We start from the raw sequence: 18674 nt of genomic DNA on the forward strand, positions 1-18674 counted from the left end.
TTGTAATATTATTGTAAAATAAAAATTCATCATTAATAAATAAAATATTAAAAATAAATATTTTATAGTAATAATTATATATTTTGTTATTTTAATTATAATATAAAATAATACATTATTATTTTTATTATTCAAAATAATGTTTTTAGTATTATTATTATTATTTTAATTAAAATAATTAAACAAATCAATAAAGAAATATATTACTATTGTAATACTATTGTATTGTAAAATAAAATAAGTATTTTATCATAAATCTATATTTTAAAATAATAATAATATTTATATATTTTAAAGGTATTTTAATTATAATAATTATTATAATTAAAATAACTATAAAATATATAAATATTATTATAAAATATTATTATTATTTTAAAATATAGATTATTATGATAAAATACTTATTCAAATCAATATTAAATAATAATAATAAATCATTTTTGTCATTATTTTAATTATGGCTGCACGATATTGAAGAAAAATGCAATAACTGGTTGAATAATGAGATATTCGATATGCCATTCGATATTGCTTTAAGTCTGTAAAATACATTTTAATTAGGTTTATGCATTTTAAATGTATTTGGAAAAAGCAGCAGTTTTCCCCTCAAGCTTTTAGCAAGAAAATATGAAAATCAGCATAAATATGCAAAATGACAATCCTGTCTCCAGTAGCGAGTGTAAGCCAGTCTCTGATCTGTGTTCTCACCCTGTCAAACATGCGGTTCAGCAGACGAGGAACCACAGGGAACACGGTGGGCTTCAGGGTCGTGAGGTCATCCATCAGAAAGCGGATGTCTCCCTGGAAGTATCCGATGCGAGCGCCGTGCACCAGAATCACTCCCTGAGGAACAGCGGATTATTCCAAATCAGAAATAATGTATTTACTGAAAACAAAGCTTGAATAAAGCAAAGCGCCCTGAACTTGCCTGTACGACTCTCTCGAACATGTGTGCCAGCGGCAGGTAGGAGATGTGCACGTCCTGAGGGCTGATGGGACAAGCCAACTGGAAGACAAAAGGGGGGTTTTATCCTAAATATTCAGAAACGGTAACATATTATCACAGGTCCAGTCACTCTGGAGGATGGGGCTTGCAAATACATGATTACATTCAACTCTTTTCCCACCATTGAGGGAATTTGGCAGAATTTTCACTGTTATACGGTAGGGGGCGCTATTACACATCTTCTGAAAGAGTAGAGAATCTACAGATCAAAACACAGGTGAAGAAGAAGCAATAACGAGCACTAGCATATGTAAGCACATAGACATCATATAGATCTATGTGTAAGCAGATGCATATGTAAAATAACACGAGCATCAATATTAAACAGCATATAAATCAATGAAAGTTATGTAAATTAAGAAACATATCCACATTCAAGTTTTGATTAAAAAAGAATGCATGAAGCTAGAATTAAGCTAGTTTTGATATATTGCATGTTCAGATATTCATGCAACAAAATATTCTGGGGGCCATTATTTTATATATATATATACACTTTTTTCAAAAACGCTGGTGGGGAAAGAGTTAACTATAAAATAAATTATTACATTATAAAATTACAAATAAAATAAAAAAATAAAAAAATAATATGCAAAGTAAATAACATTGCATTATTTTTTTATGAGAGGGGAGGATAAAATGTGCTTAACTGTCATGAAAATAACTTTTAATACATTTTAGTTAAAGTTTTAGTAATTTTGTTGTGTGTTTTTGTCATTTTTATTCAATTTTAGAAATATTGCCAAAGCAAATAGTTTTGGTGTGTGTTTTTTTATATTTTTTATATTTGATTTAATTTCAGTTTTTTCATTTATTTCAAGCAACAAAAATGTTTTTTTTATGGTTTTAGTTTTAGTTTAGGAACTTCCTGATAACTTTTTGGGTCAAAGTTTGTAGCCAAAAGCTGATAACAATAGTCCCAGCACTTAAAATCCACTCTTTCTCTTATATAGTGTGATATAGCCAGGGTAATATAATGTGTTATATACACTTATATATCTTATATAGGGCATATAAGATGTTATATGTCATATGAGACAGTACCTGTGTGACCCGCAGGAAGGCTGCAGTGTTAGACACGATGTTCTTGTGTGTGAGCATCGCCCCTTTAGGGTTTCCTGTGAGAAACACAGACCAAACCAGAGATGTTGTGTTCATCAGATCACATGTGCTTTTATTATGTGAGAAAAAACAGTGAGGAATCAACAATTAATTATACAGTTTAGCTTCATTATCAAAAATGAAGCAAATGAAAACCCACAACTGGCCAATCAGAATCAAGTAACAAACGCATGATCCAAACGTCATCATACCTGTGGTTCCACTTGTAAAACATATAATGGCCAAATCATCAGGCTGAGGCGGCTGTGAACACAGTACATACAGAGAGGACTCAGTAAATATAGAGAATTATATGGGAGAACTTAAAAAACTGAAACAGAAACTATGGCACTGACCGCAGGATGCTGGCGATGGGTCTTGCCGATATTCTGTAAGTGGAAGAGAAACTCATTTAATTAAATGAAGGAGACGGAGGAAGTTCAGCGAAAGAGGAAGAAGCTGCAGACGTGAGTGTGGTTTGTGTTTGCGGTGAACACTGAGTGAACACTGAGTGAACACTGAGGAAACACAGACTGACAGCAGTCAAACACCAGCTCAGCGAACTCATCTCGCTCAGGGGAGATACACAACACATCACAACTCTGACAAATGAACAGAGTGAATCAGGGTTTCCCAAACTACAGGGGTGTAAGATGATATAAAAAGCAAATAATGAAATAATAAAATTAAAATAAATAAATACAATTAAAATAAATAAATAAATAAACTAAAAACAATCCAAATAAAACACTAACTAAATATATATATGTATGTATGTATGTATGTATGTATGTATGTATATATATATATATATATATATAAATTAATATATATAATAAATTAATATATATAATAAAACAATATATATAATGAATATATAATGAATATATTAATATATATATATATATATATATATATATTATTTTTTTTTATTTTTTTTTATTATTATTATTTTTTTATATTATATTATATTATATTATATTATATTATATAAAAAAATTTGGACTATTAACCAGTATCAGAGAACCATGAACAAGCAAATCTGTTTTTAAATTATTGAAATACTAACTTAAAATCTCAAGTAAATATTTCAAATCAGCTGACAAAAAAAAAAAAAAAAAAAAAAAAAAAAGTGAATCCCTGGTTTAAGGAAAACTTTCCAGAAAGAACAAGCAACTACTATTGAAAGAAAGAATAAAACTGGCTTAAAACTGCAGTGTCAGACACGCGAACAAATATCAAACCAGTGTGAAATGTTCTGTCATGTGATCATGGCTAATTGCTTAATTAAAACATTCATTAAAATATTCCTGAAACACAAACAAAAAAACTAAACAAAATGTGGTATTAGCATGAGTTTTTGGACTGGCATGGATTTTTGTTCCTATGATATTCCTATGAAGTGCCATGCAAATGTTATGTCTCAAGAATAAGATAATCATTATGATAATCAATCATGCATATGATAATCAGTCATGCACATCCATCATTAGCCATGCTTTCATCCATAGTTACGAATTTAACTTTTGGAATATGTCATAAAACATCTGCGAATAAATCAGCGTTTCCATCCCATGTGTTCAAGAGAACAAAATCGTCACTTCCTGGAAAATTGGTGGGAAATATCAGTAATAAAAACAGAAGTTGCTGGAATCGGGGAAGAAACTGTGGCTCTTCTCTTCTTTCCTCCATCATTAATGAGTTGCGTCTCAGTAAACACTGTCATGTTCTCTTGCGTTCGGATGCTGGTGTTTGAGAACTCAATCATGTGAGACGCTTCTGGAGGGAATTAAACCCAATCATTCTGATGACAGACTTCGGCTCGGGCGTTTCAGAAACACCAGACATCTGAGATGCTGCGATGCGATTGGTCCGCTGGTTAATCCAGTTATCCAATCACAGCCTCTGCTGAGTGAGTTGTTGCGCATCGGTAAAATGTGTTTCCATCGTAGTTTATGCATGTCTTCTTATCAAATAAAAAATAATCATGTGTCTAAACTGAGCACACATGTTTTTTTATGCACAACTTATGTGTATATTGGCCTTTTTATGCAATATCCCAAAATTTGCATAAAAATAGGTAGATTGAAACCGATTGAAACACTCCTGGTTCTTTTTTTAAATAAGTTATATTGTTTCAAGGAATTTCTATAAATAGCCGTTTAAATGTCACTGCGTTCTGAGAGCAAACGATCAAGACAAACAAACACCACCAGACGCACACACACACACACACACACACACACACACACACACACACACACACACACATCGATCTCGCTCAGTGGGGTCAAGCACAGATTTGAGCAGACAGTCTGTGGTTCATTCACCTCTGCGTCTCTCAGACTGATGATGTCGATGCCGCACTGCTGTCCTCGGCTCACCAGATCAGCCTCGAAGTCTTGGATGAGGATCAGGGTTTTGAGCGAGTGCTGTTTGCCGGAAACACAGTCCAACAGCAGCCTGGCCTTCTCGGGAACATCACACACCACTGTAGAGATACAGGCTGCAAAGCACACACACAGATGCACATGCATGACGCATATCTGCATGCATACTAAATCAATGACTGATAAATAGACCATTTCAAGATCAAACTGCATGAGAAACTGACGTACTTTTGTCGAGGACGTAGCTTATGGCGTCTGTGCCCAAGGTGTCGTACAGAGGAACTGATATCAGAGAGTATGTGTAACAGGCCAGCTCGGAAATCGTCCACTGAGGGAAAGATTTATGACATTAGATTCACAAAATATTCACAATCTCTAACGGGCAGAAGATGAACGGCACAAACCCTATGAAGAGTGCCGGAGCACACATGCAGTATAAAAAATTAAACAGAATTAAACAGGAGTTTTTAATATTGTCATTTCAATTTCAGTTTCAATTTGAGATTAATTTTTATCCTTTAAAGGTGAAGTGTGTAATTTTTGCACCATTAGCACCATCAAACAGAATAATTAATTAAGTGAAGAAAAAGAAAAAGAAATATTTGAATAAAAATAATAGAATTAATAATTATTTTATTAATAATATTAATAAATAATTTAATGATATATTAATTATATAGCGCCGTGTATATATATATATATATATATATATATATATATATATATATATATATATATATGTATATATGTGTGTGTGTGTGTGTGTGTGTATTATATAGGATTTTTTTTTTAAATACTTAAAAAAAAATACATAAAAATAAATATAAGTTTAAATAATTCAATTTTTCTTTTTTACTTCCTTCTGTCAGACAAAGACTCAAAAACTGAAACTACTTGATAGAAAAAGTACTTTATATTAAAAAAGAATTACACCCTTGACCTTTGAATAAGTTTTTATAATTTAAGATTTACATCATATTTTAATTTATAATTTATAATTTACATCATTGATTTAAATCTGGTCAAAATCTAAACACCCTAAAACAACTTTTTATCTTTTGTCAAATCAACTTAGTATTATCAGCAATAGTATTTTGAGTTTTAGTTGATTATACTACTAATTCGGGTAATAAAGGCCATATCTCTGAGCTCTGACCTCTGGTCTGTTCTGGGAGAAGATGCCGATGTACGGGTCTCCGTTTTTCGAGTGTCCTTTGTGTAGAAATGCTGATCCCAAATTCTCAGCTCGCTCAATCACCTGAGGAAGACCACATGACAAATAACGCAACCACAAAAAACGATCAGTTAAATGCAGTTCACTGTACACAAGAAGGGGGGAGAAAACAAAGCAAAAGAGAGAGTACCATAAATATGTTTAAATTCAATTCAATTTCCTTATGATAATAATCCTGGTGCATCTATACATTTATGCATTTGATCAGTTTATGCATTCCCTGGGAATTGAACCCATGACCTTGACTTTTCCAGTGTCATGCTACAGGAATGCAGTATCATGTGCAGTTTAACAAGAAACTAATCATCTGAGAAGCCAGGAATGTAAATGTGCAGTTACTCAGAAGAGTCTGAACACCTGTGTCAGTGTGGACAACCGTGTGGACAATCTCCAAAACCTGCACTAAAGTGGTCTGAAATCCCAAACCAGCTTCTCACAGGTGTGTGTGCGGGACGCTCTGATTACACATGACACACGCTGAAGGAACTTGGTGTCTCCCTGCACGAGTCCTTCAAAGCAGAGGACGAATTACTTCACAGGTTTTACAGCGTGCTGGATGTCAGTCCAGTGACTGGAGTTATTATGTTAAGTTATTATGAAATAACCAGGTAACTTATTAACCTGAGAGCTAAGAGAAGAGTAAACGTGAGCTATGATACATTCCATCGCTCAATAATAAAGATAGGCGGATGTCTAGGCGAAAGTGCGAAAGACTTTCCGGATTTTTTATTATTACTTTTATGTCTGGCAAATGTAAATATTTGTTTTTCTGTGATGCATTGGATGCTGTGAATTCTTTTTTTTTTTTCTTTTTTTTGAGGTGCTGTTCGGGCATTTTTGACTGAAAAAGTTTACTTTAGTTTTTTCTCTCTCTCTCTCTCACTCCCTCTTTTACACACTCTCTCTCTCTCACACTCACACACTCTCTCACACACTCACTCTCTCACACACTCTCACACTCACTCACTCTCTCACACTCTCACACACTCTCACACACTCTCACACACTCTCACACACTCTCACACACTCTCACACACTCTCACACACTCTCACACACTCTCACACACTCTCACACACTCTCACACACTCTCACACACTCTCACACACTCTCACACACTCACTCACTCTCTCACACTCACTTTCACTCACTCACACTCACTCACTCTCTCACACACTCACTCTCTCACACACTCTCACACTCACTCACTCTCTCACACTCTCACACACTCTCACACACTCTCACACACTCTCACACACTCTCACACACTCTCACACACTCTCACACACTCACTCACTCTCTCACACACTCACTCACTCTCTCACTCACACTCACTCACTCTCTCACACTCACTCACTCTCTCACACTCACTCACTCTCTCACACTCACTCACTCTCTCACACTCACTCACTCTCTCACACTCACTCACTCTCTCACACACACTCACTCACTCACTCACTCACTCACTCACTCACTCACTCACTCACTCACTCACTCACTCACTCACTCACTCACTCACTCACTCACTCACTCACTCACTCACTCACTCACTCACTCACTCACTCACTCACTCACTCACTCACTCTCTCACTCACTCTCTCACTCTCACTCTCTCTCACTTGGTACTGCAGCCAAACAAAATCATACTGAAAGCTAATTTTTTATCAGCCTCAAATTTGGAACACAACTTGTGTTGAAAATTATGAACAAATTATTGAATGTCACCGTTTCCAGCAAACATGTGTTTCTGAGTTAATAGCTGCTTCACTTGTTTGTTTGTTTTAGATGCATACATTTTTGTACTGAGGTTAATGAAAACATCAGAAGCAGCAGAAAAAAAATCTGAACCAGCAGAAACATCTTGACACTCTGAATCACTAAGAGTTAAATATGTACAAAAGTTCACATCAATTACAGAAAAGTGAATAAAACAGATATGGATGCATAAGTGTTGTATACCTCTGAGTATGAAAGCCATTCATACGGCTGCTTTGGTTTTCTGGATCCCAGGCAGGGGCCGTTTTCTGAAATGGAAACATAAATACATCACATTTACAGCCGTTTGCATTTTGCAACAGTTGTTTTTATGTATTCAACATAATGTGACTACTTTACCACAGGTTGACATCACATTTCATTGCAAAATGTAACTATACTATTGCCCAGATTTTTATGTAAAGTTGGATATACAAGTCTGTCCAACTTTATCCGCATACATACACTTGCATAGGGCTATATATATATGTTGCTGTTACAAATGCTGCTGCATCGTCAACATCTTTTAAAACTATATTCTCATCCAGCTCAAAGCTGCTAAATTATAAGGCATGAAGATATTATTACATAAAGATATATTTTACAAAATCTTGATGTTGTTTTCAGGCTCTACTAGAACAGGTTTTCCTGCTTGAATGTTGATTATTTTCCTCATATTCTCCATTGTTGCGGCTCCTCTCTTCCCAGTCTGTCAGTAACGCTCTGTTTACTTCCTGTCTCTATGAAGCCCCTCCTTCTGAAAAGCACACTGTGCTCTGATTGGTCGGCTGGAGCAGTGTGTTGTGATTGGTCGAGCGTTTCGAGTGTGTTTGGGAAATGTCCCGCCCCTTCCCATAACCGCCAGTTTAACACACTACTAACTAACTCAACCAGGCCCCGCCCCTTTATTCTGCGTATTAATTATGTAAATGAGGAATACTGTGACGTGTTCGTTCCCGGAAGAAACTCAAGACTACAATGGAGGCGTTTCAGGAGTTCAGAAACACTGACACTGATATAGAGAAGAACTGTGACTTTGCAGAGCTTTATCATGCTCAAACAGCAACATTACACACTAAAGAGATTTCAAGAGACGTGACGATATCAGTACTCAAAGTGAAGCTTTAAAGGGTTGAAATTAGGGGTGTAACAATATATCGTAATACCAAAATGCAACAAAATGTATCGTGTACAGTGACAATATATATTGTGTATAATTCACCCAAAATAAAAATTACTGTATGAGTAATATGCATCGTATCGTGACATGAGGGTCTCGTTACAGCCCTAGTTGAAATAAAACTGAAGAGTACGTACTCGACTCCCTCAGGCCCCTGTGAAAGCACTCATACATGGTCTTGGCGTCTTCGTAGAAATGGGTCATGAGCGGGCCTCCGTTTAAAACTGCACTTCGACGAGCGAACTCTCCACCCTGATTGGCCAAAACACAAATGCAACTATTAAATACGTTTAATATCAAACCTGTGATTGCAATGCCAGGATTTGAGTTCACTCACCGGTTGTTCCACCGACTGCATGCTCAGGTCACAGGGCGGTTTGAGGGCTTTGGGTCTCGTGGCGTACCAGTACGCCGTGACCGCGGTGAACGCGCCCATGCCGAGGAGTGTGTTGGTGGAGAGACCGCGGAAATAATCCCGGACCTCGGAGAACTCGGGGATCCTCATCTGCTTCAACAGCTCGTGTGCCTGCATGACTGAATCTGTGGAGGACAGCAGGGTTTACATTACATACTGCAGAGAGAGGTTTAGTTTAGTTTAACATTACTGTTCAGTCTCTTGGACACTGGTATCGTACATCAATACAGATTCAGATTGTTTTATTTAGTGCCATGTCAGCATTCAAGGCTATTGTCATGGCAAAAATTAAATTACAAAAATCATATAAATACAATAAAAACCAAACAAACAAAAACAGCAAGTCATATTATACAAGATTTCTTTAAATGAACACATGATCGTACATAAATACATCATAAATACATATGAACAAACACAGAATTTCACTACTTGCATAATTCTAAGCATCCCACAATAATATTAAAGTGCTATAATGTTATTTTAGAGTCTCCTACAACATTGTTTACATGCATTCAGAGTCAAAAAACACTTTATTTTTCTCATAATATCCATGTCTGAAACGCTTCGATCAAGGATTCAGTCTCTCTAAGCCCCGCCTCTATGAGAGCTGCTCTGCTGTGATTGGTCAGACGGCGAAGTCTGCTGTGATTGGTCAGAAACCAAACGCTCATTATCATATCTGAATCTCAGCTCTTGATACTCAGTGATACGAACAGTAACGATGGCGTGAGTTTTACAGAAAACAGCGTCTTCTCGACATGAACAACACGAACCAAACTCTTCCAGTCTCAGATACACTACAGTGTTTGAGGGTCAAAGGAGACATCTATTAAATGGTAAAGTATTTATACTTAATGCTAGTATTTGTTGCATTGCTTTGAATTTTTGTTGATGTCCACGTAATGAGAAACTAATGCAAATTATTATGGAAGATCCTACAAAAAAAAAAAAGAAAAAAAAAAAGAAAGTAATTGTGTTTATTTGCCATGTAAATAATGTCACAATCCGACAACAAATAAAATCCAATAAAATGTTTAATTTGGTCATGCAAAATAAAAAATTATACATTTTCTTTCGATTTTTTGGATGAAAATCAAAGGAAATATGATGAATATTAAAATACCCACTACCAAGACAATGTGGAAGTTTGCTTATTTTCCTCCAATGGTTAAAAAAAATCAGTTCAGTAAAATCTTTCTTTATTGGCACATTATTGTGCCATAAAATCCTGTCAAGTGTTTTGAAATATTGTGTTGAGCAATCAATTGGTGAACTGTGACATTATCTAAACCAATCAGTGAAGGGTCAAACTCAAGCAACTATCAGATGTTGTGTAAGGTTATGATGTTAATCTACTACACCTGTAACTCAACTCAAATCAAACCTTAACAGCAGTCTCAACACTCCTCATTAAACCTTACACAACATCTCAACACTCCTCATTAAACCTTACACAACTTCTCAACACTCCTCTAACATGTCATTAAACCTTACACAACATCTCAACACTCCTCATTAAACCTTACACAACTTCACAAAACCAGCACCAACTTGTGTTCACAAAATGTTCATTGTGTGGAAATGTTCATGTGCTGATTCATGACCCAGACATGTTCTTGTGTGATTTCTTATGATTCACCCACACTATAAAAAAAGATGAAAAATAAAACAAAAATGACTGTAGTACGTTTTACAAGAAAATTTTTCCGTTTTTCTACTTCAAAATTACGTTTATGTGTTATTTGCAGTTTCTTCGTAAATATTACAGGCAATTTCTGAGAATTTTTTGTCAAAGTAAATCCTACACAGGTTTATTATTATAACTGAAACCAAAACTATTAAACTAAAAACATTTCTAAAAAGTGCTAACTTTTACCCTATTTTATACCTATTTTTTTAAATACCTATTTTATTTCAGCTAGGCTAGTTTCCCATTTTCATTTAGTTTAACTTGATTTACTAAATAAATAAATAAATAAAACATAAAAATGACAACAACAAAAACACAATTACTGAAACTTTAACTGAAATTAAAATGAAAACAGAAAATATAAACAAAATGGAATTCAAAAATAATAATAAAAACTATAAAAGATACCAAAATAACACCAATTTTTTTCTAATGCTTTGTTTTGGCTATATCTCACAATTCTGACTTTGCAACTTGCAATTTCGAGTTTATGGGCCCTATTTTAACGATCTGAAACGCAAGTGTCAAAGCGCAAAGCGCAAGTAACTTTGTGGGCGGGTCTCGGCGCTGTTGCTATTTTCCCGGCGGGATAAATGACTCTTGCGCCAGGCGCAAATCTAAAATGGGTTGGTCTGAAGTAGCTTCATTATTCATAGGTGTGGTTTGGGCGTAACGTGAAATAAACCAATCAGAGCGTCATCTCACATTCCCTTTAAGAGCAGATGCGCTTTTTCCATAGCGGATTGCTATTGTAACGGCGGATTTGCCAGGCGCGCGCCAGGAGCGGTTCACAGCCAAGGAGAGCAACGCTCTCGTCACGGCCGTAAAAGAGAGAAGTTACATTGAAATGGAGAAACCCACCCAAATTAACTTCGGTTAATTTGGGTAAATGTGTAAGCTAGATGTATGCTTTTATAATAAATTGTTTATCTATCTATCTATCTATCTATCTATCTATCTATCTATCTATCTATCTATCTATCTATCTATCTATCGTAATAATGTATGATTTGCAAAAATGAAAACTGCTGCTTCTGTGTAGATGAGAGAATCAAAGTGCGCGTTGTGCACACGCTACATTGATTATGGCCAAGCATGCGCCCTTAAAATAGCCTATGAATAACATGCGCAACGCGCCACTGACTTTAAACTATTTTTTCCTGGTTAGTGGCGCAATTGTTTTCTAAACCTGCAAAATAGCAAGAAGGAACGTTTGCGCCGGAACACGCCTCCTCTTTGCGCTGAACCGCCCCCGGGAGCGCAAGTGTATTTCTTAGTTAACCGACGTGCTTCTGTGGAGGGAAAAGTCCGCTTTGCGCGGGTGCAAAATAGGAATGATACATGCGTCGGTGTACAAAGTCACTTGCGCTGGGTGCAAGATAGGGCCCCATATTTCACAATTCTGACTTTATAACTTGCAATTTCGAGTTTATATTTCACAATTCTGACTTTATAACTTGCAATCTCACAATTTTTACTTTATAGAACTAGGGACACTATATCCCTAGTTATAAAGTTATACTTTATATCTCACAATTCTGACTTTATAACTTGCAATTTCAAGTTTATATCTCGCAATTCTGACTTTCTGAATTCTGAATTGCAAAATAGAAACTCGCAATTGCGAGAAAAAAGTCAGAATTGCAAGAAAAAAGACAGAATTGCAAGTTTATATCTTTAAAATTGCAATTGTGGAAAAAAAAGTCAGAGTTTATATTGCGCAATTATGAGGGGAAAAAAGAGAAAAAAGAGAAAAAAAAGAGTCAGAATAGTGAGATAAAAAGATTATTCTGTGGCGGAAACAAGCATCCATCGAACACTGAAGTGGCCCAACTAAACATTATGATCATATTCAAATCAATTATTATAAGTACAACAAGTTTCATTTGAAACAAGCTAACACACTTAGCATCAGGAGCATTAGGTAAGAGATGTGAGTCACCTTCGCCAGCTATGCTATATGTGATTCATGCTAAACCGTGCGAGGACGCATTACTCCTTTAACCTCTCACCCACTTCTATTCTTACAGCCCCGGGGTAAAACGTCCTGACACACAGACACACACACACACACACACACACACACAGCATGAAACACTAGTAAACTCATGATGACTGCATACAAACAACACAAAGAGTTAAATCCAGCTAAAATCAATATGCTTTCATTCAGAATCAAAATGAAACTAAATCATTCGTAATGTTCTGTCAAAAGTAATTTGTACTATGAAATATAGTTTCCTCAACCCCTCAGCACAGACCAAAACATGTCTGACTGTCCTTCATCACAGTACAGCTGCTGACAGCAAAGGCACAGAACACACACACACACACACACACACACTTCATCTGAGACTAGCAGAATAAGGTGCGTCCAAACGTAAGTGCCACTGTGTCTCCTGCACCCACGTAACCACTGACAGCTACAACACACACACACACACACACACACACACACACACACACACACACACACACACACACACACACTTCACCTGAGACTAGCAGAATAAGGTACGTCCAGACGTGACCACTGCAACACGAAGGTGAAATGAATGACCAGGTGAAGGTAACAGCGGTTCAGTCTGAACAACTACAGCTTGAGTTTATGTGCAGCCGAGGAGAAGACTCCTTATTGGACACACACACTCTTAGAACCTGCTGTCTCAGCCAATCACAGAGCAGGAAGTCAAACGAGCAACCGACCAATAGTAAAACAGCTAAGATAAAAAAAACTTTAAAACCCACAACTGACTAGATATGATGATAACTGTGTCAATACTCAACAAGAGAGACATGCTGATTACATCAGACTGTGATAAAAGTCCTATGATTAGACGACCAACGTTACAAATGCTTCAAAATACACTACAGTTCAAAAGTCTGGGGTCAGTAAGATTACAAAATGTGTTTTATTCAGCAATTACGCATTAAATTGATCAAAAGTGACATTTATTACGTTGCAAAAGATTTTCTATTTCAAATAAATGCTGTTCTTTTGAACTTTCTACTCATCAAAGATTTGATAATAATCATAAATGTTTCTTGAGCATCAAATCATCATATAAGAACGATTTCTGAAGGATCATGTGACACTGAAGACTGGAGTAATGATGCTGAAAATTCAGCTTTGATCACAGAAATAAATTACACTTTACTATAAATTCACATTAGAAAACAGCTATTTCGATTTGTAATAATATTTCACAATATTACTGATTTTACTGTATTTTTTGATCAAATAAATGCAGCCTTGATCAAAAACATTAGGAAATCGTACAGACCCACAGTTTTTAAAGTCTCCCTGTGGTGAAAATCAAACGATTTCAGCTTTTAATGTAGTTTATGTGTCTATGTGGTGTTTTTAATATGCAAATCATGTGTAAGTTCATAAGTCGACAGCATTGCTGAGTATTTTCTCCTTAAATCTGCAGTGAACCAAAGACAGTCTCAAACACACGCTTTGAAATCGCTGGTGTTTCTGACGTCACAAACTACCTTGTAACCAATCAGATCAACGTGTGATCGTCAACCAGTGGATCTCTGAGCTGAGTGAGTGAGTGGAGGCGGGGCTCATTTGCATATTCATAGAGCCGCGCATAGTAAATGAGGCAAGGGTGTCGAGTTACATTCAAGCTATTTTAAGGCATGTCATTTCGGTGATCAAAGATGAGTTTTAAGGGATACAATTATTGACTAAAGGGTCAAAGGTTAAATCGCTACATATCGGCCTAGCTGATACCGCTCAATCACTACCTATGATAGCATCACGCTTCCGTTTATTTATCGACTATTTCCTCGTAATCTCACGGGTTTGGTGTCGACCCGTCAAGAGGAGCTGATAAATACAAACACAGTCTCATTCCACTGCGCTTTCCAGGGCAAAGGTAACGTGACCATGTCCTTTAAACTCCGGCTGTGACGGGCGAGACCAATGACAGACCCTCGGGCCGCTCACCCGATGGGCCGGAGAACCCTCCCCTGATGCTATTTAAAAACAGTGGCACAACAAATGGAAAACAGTGGCATGAGGTTGAGTGGAACAGATCCAGATATATATTCAAGGCATGCAACTTATGACGAGAGAGCAGCAGACATGTGACATCCACATGAGGCTCGAGAACAGGACAGCTTTACACTGATCTGAGGCGTAATATGAAGGGATTTTATTTTATTGAGCAATTCAATTTGATTAAGTGTGACTGTAAAGGATTTTTATTTATTTTTTACTTTGTATTCATCAAAGAATCCTGAAAATTGATATTTTCAACATTTAAAATAATCATAAATGTTTCTTGAGCTGCAAATCATCATATTAGAATGATTTCTGATCATGTGACACTGAAGTTTTTGCATAAATAAACTCAGAACTCAGATAAACTACAGTGTTTGAGGGTCAAAGGACACATATATTAAATGATAAAGTATTTATACTTAATGCTAGTATTTGTTGCATTGCTTTCAATTTTTTGTTGATGTCCATTTTAACATGCAATGAGAAACTAATGCAAATTATTATGGAAGATCCTAAAAAATAAAAAAAATAAAAAAACACTAAAAAGAAAAAGTAACTGTGTTTATTTGCCATGTAAATAATGTCACAATCCGACAACATATAAAATCCAATAAAATGCTTAATTTGGTCATGCAAAATATAAAATTGTATATTTTCTTTTGATAAGAAAATTGATTTTGCATAAATAAACCGCAGCCTATTTTTACGAACATTAAGATTATTTGCATTTTAATGAGATTTCCAACTAAATTCTTCTATCATACACTGACGATTCATTAGACATTCATTTTTACTGTATAATGTCAAAAAATATATATATTATAAATTATAATTTTTTTTGCATAAGGCCAGTGCAACAAATACTACCATATATACTGTTCAAAAGTTTGAGGTTGGTAAGATTTATTAATGTTTTTGAATAAATGTCCACCTATTTCAACTTTAAAAACGTAAGTTCAGTCGCGGCCTTAAAATTTTAAGTTGAACCAACTTCACTTACAAGTCATTTCAACTTAAATTATATTAAATTGACTTAGAGTTGAATTTATGAATCTCCAATTATATGTGTTAATGTAAAAACATAAGTTGCCATGACTTACTGATCATATCATTTTTATTTGTTTAATTAAAATACAGAAAAACTTGCGAGTAAAAATTGTGAAATATTATTATGTATTAAAAAGATGTTTTATGTGTGAATATGTAGTAAAATGTAATTTATTCCAGAATTTTCAGCATCATTACTCCAGTCTTCAGTGTCACATGATCCTTCAGAAATCATTCTAATATGATGATTTGATGCTCAAGAAACATTTATGATTATTATCAGTGTTGAAAACATCAATTTTCAGGATTGTTTGATGTTCAAAAGAACAACATTTATTTGATACAGATTTTATCATCACATTATAAATCTCTTGATCAATTTAATGCATCTTTGCTCAATAGAAGTGCTTGAAAAAAACATAACCAAACTTCAAAAACTAAATAATGTGCTTAATTGTCATGAAAATGCTGAGATTTGTACGCAAAGCACAATATCTTTTAGACTCGGGGGTGAAATATGACCCAGACATGTTTATAGATATCAATCACTCTAACATTCACTCTAGATCTCGTTTAGTCATTCATATATCGCCATAATGATGAGCCTGTTGCATTATGGGTCTCCGGATCACATTTACAGCAACTTAAACACAATAAAGCACACTTGTGTTAAATCTGACAGGCGTTCTCAGTCTGACCTTGTGATATCTTCATCTGTCACATGTCTGATCGGGACAAAGGTCGAGTGTGTTGACAAAATACATCATGCCATTTAAACTTTTGACCTTCATACAATATGAATGAGTGGATACAACAATCAACAGCGTAGATTATTAATAAAGATGAACAGATGTGAGATACAAACATTCACACACTCCTTTTGTCTTCTTGCCTGTCGTTTCCAGTTTCCACCAAACCTGTTCATAAGCAACACAATGATCAAACTAAACAAGCTCTGCAAGAACACCGGAGTATTGAGGCTTCTTTACACCACAGAAGGAAAGAGAGGAAGTTGCAACTTTTTATCTCGCAATTCAGACTTTATAACTCCAAGATTAGATCTCGCAATTTACTTTCACACATTTCCTAGTTTATAACTGATAATTATGACTTGTTTTCCTTGCGAATTTCAAGTTTAGGCTATATCCCGTAATTAACTTTCTCATGTTTTCAAGTTTATAATTCATAATTCTGACTTTTTTCTTGTGATTCCAAGTTTATAATTCATAATTCTGACTTTTTTCTTGCGATTTCAAGTTTATAACTCATAATTTGACTTTTTTCTTGCGATTTCAAGTTTATAATTCATAATTCTGACTTTTTTCTTGTGATTCCAAGTTTATAACTCATAATTCTGACTTTTGTCTTGCGATTTCAAGTTTTAAACTTATAATTCTGACTTTTTTTTTGCGATTTCAAGTTTAAAACTTGTAATTGATTTTCTTTGGTTTCCAAGTTTATAACTTGCAATTATTTCTTGCGATTCCAAGTTTATATCTCATAATTCTGACTTTTTTCTTGCGATTCCAAGTTTATATCTCATAATTCTGACTTTTTTCTTGCGATTCCAAGTTTATAATTCATAATTCTGACTTTTTTCTTGCGATTTCAAGTTTATAACTCATAATTTGACTTTTTTCTTGCCATTTCAAGTTTATAACTCATAATTCTGACTTTTTTCTTGCGATTCCAAGTTTATAAGTTATAACTCATCATTCTGATTTTTTTCTTGCGATTTCAAGTTTATAACACATCATTCTGATTTTTTTCTTGCGATTTCAAGTTTATAACACATCATTTGACTTTTTTCTTGCGATTTCAAGTTTATAACTCATCATTCTGATTTTTTTCTTGCGATTTCAAGTTTATAACACATCATTCTGATTTTTTTTCTTGCCATTTCAAGTTTATAACTTGTAATTGACTTTCTTTGGTTTCCACGTTTATAACTCGCAATTATTTCTTGCGATTCCAAGTTTATATCTCATAATTGACTTTCTCACGTTTCCAAGTTTATAACTAAATAATAATAATAATTAATAATAAAGTTTATTTCTCAGAATTGATTCCATTATTTATTTTATATTCCATGGTAGAAACAAGCTTCCATACCAAAGCACCCATGAATCCCATTATCTTAAATAGAAATAAGACGTTGCATAAACATAAACCCGTAATTAACTTTCTCATGTTTTCAAGTTTATAATTCATAATTCTGACTTTTTTCTTGTGATTCCAAGTTTATAATTCATAATTCTGACTTTTTTTTTGTGATTCCAAGTTTAGGCCTATAACTTGTAATTGACTTTCTTTGGTTTCCAAGTTTATATCTCATAATTCTGACTTTTTTCTTGCGATTTCAAGTTTATAACTCATAATTCTGACTTTTTTCTTGCGATTTCAAGTTTATAATTCATAATTCTGACTTTTTTCTTGCGATTTCAAGTTTATAACTCATAATTTGACTTTTTTCTTGCGATTTCAAGTTTATAATTCATAATTCTGACTTTTTTCTCACGTTTCCAAGTTTATAACTAAATAATAATAATAATTAATAATAAAGTTTATTTCTCAGAATTGATTCCATTATTTATTTTATATTCCATGGTAGAAACAAGCTTCCATACCAAAGCACCCATGAATCCCATTATCTTAAATAGAAATAAGACGTTGCATAAACATGATGAAACCAACCATTTACACAACCACAATGAGGGCCAGAGACAATCTATGATTACACACTGAACACTACGGCTTCACAATGTTGGCAAATCTTAACAACCGCAATGGAAAGTGAGATTCTGTCCAATAAAAGCCTGTTGTTTAACACTAAACTT

At 34.7% G+C, this 18674-nt stretch overlaps 1 protein-coding gene across 3 annotated transcripts in view; it reads right to left on the reverse strand.

Moving 5' to 3' along the window:
* The window catches only part of acsl1b (acyl-CoA synthetase long chain family member 1b), a 28943-nt gene that overhangs the window by 9547 nt on the left and 722 nt on the right, over positions 1-18674 (reverse strand). Inside the window, exons 1-12 of one of the 3 annotated variants that reach the window (XM_082176993.1) lie at positions 13271-13428; positions 9005-9207; positions 8805-8919; positions 7692-7756; positions 5657-5758; positions 4729-4828; positions 4441-4616; positions 2467-2499; positions 2323-2374; positions 2054-2127; positions 932-1009; positions 712-846 (exon numbers count right to left, since the gene is read on the reverse strand). In XM_082176993.1, coding sequence (XP_082033119.1) covers positions 712-846; positions 932-1009; positions 2054-2127; positions 2323-2374; positions 2467-2499; positions 4441-4616; positions 4729-4828; positions 5657-5758; positions 7692-7756; positions 8805-8919; positions 9005-9199 — 1125 coding nt within the window. In that variant the 5' untranslated portion in view covers positions 9200-9207; positions 13271-13428. Of the gene's footprint in view, positions 1-711; positions 847-927; positions 1010-2053; positions 2128-2322; positions 2375-2466; positions 2500-4440; positions 4617-4728; positions 4829-5656; positions 5759-7691; positions 7757-8804; positions 8920-9004; positions 9208-13270; positions 13429-18674 lie in introns of those variants that run through there. The other 2 variants (XM_082176995.1, XM_082176994.1) reach the window with 2 other exon arrangements.

The sequence above is a fragment of the Leuciscus leuciscus genome (genome assembly GCF_965113295.1).
Source record: "Leuciscus leuciscus genome assembly, chromosome: 8".
NCBI lineage: Eukaryota > Metazoa > Chordata > Actinopteri > Cypriniformes > Leuciscidae > Leuciscus > Leuciscus leuciscus.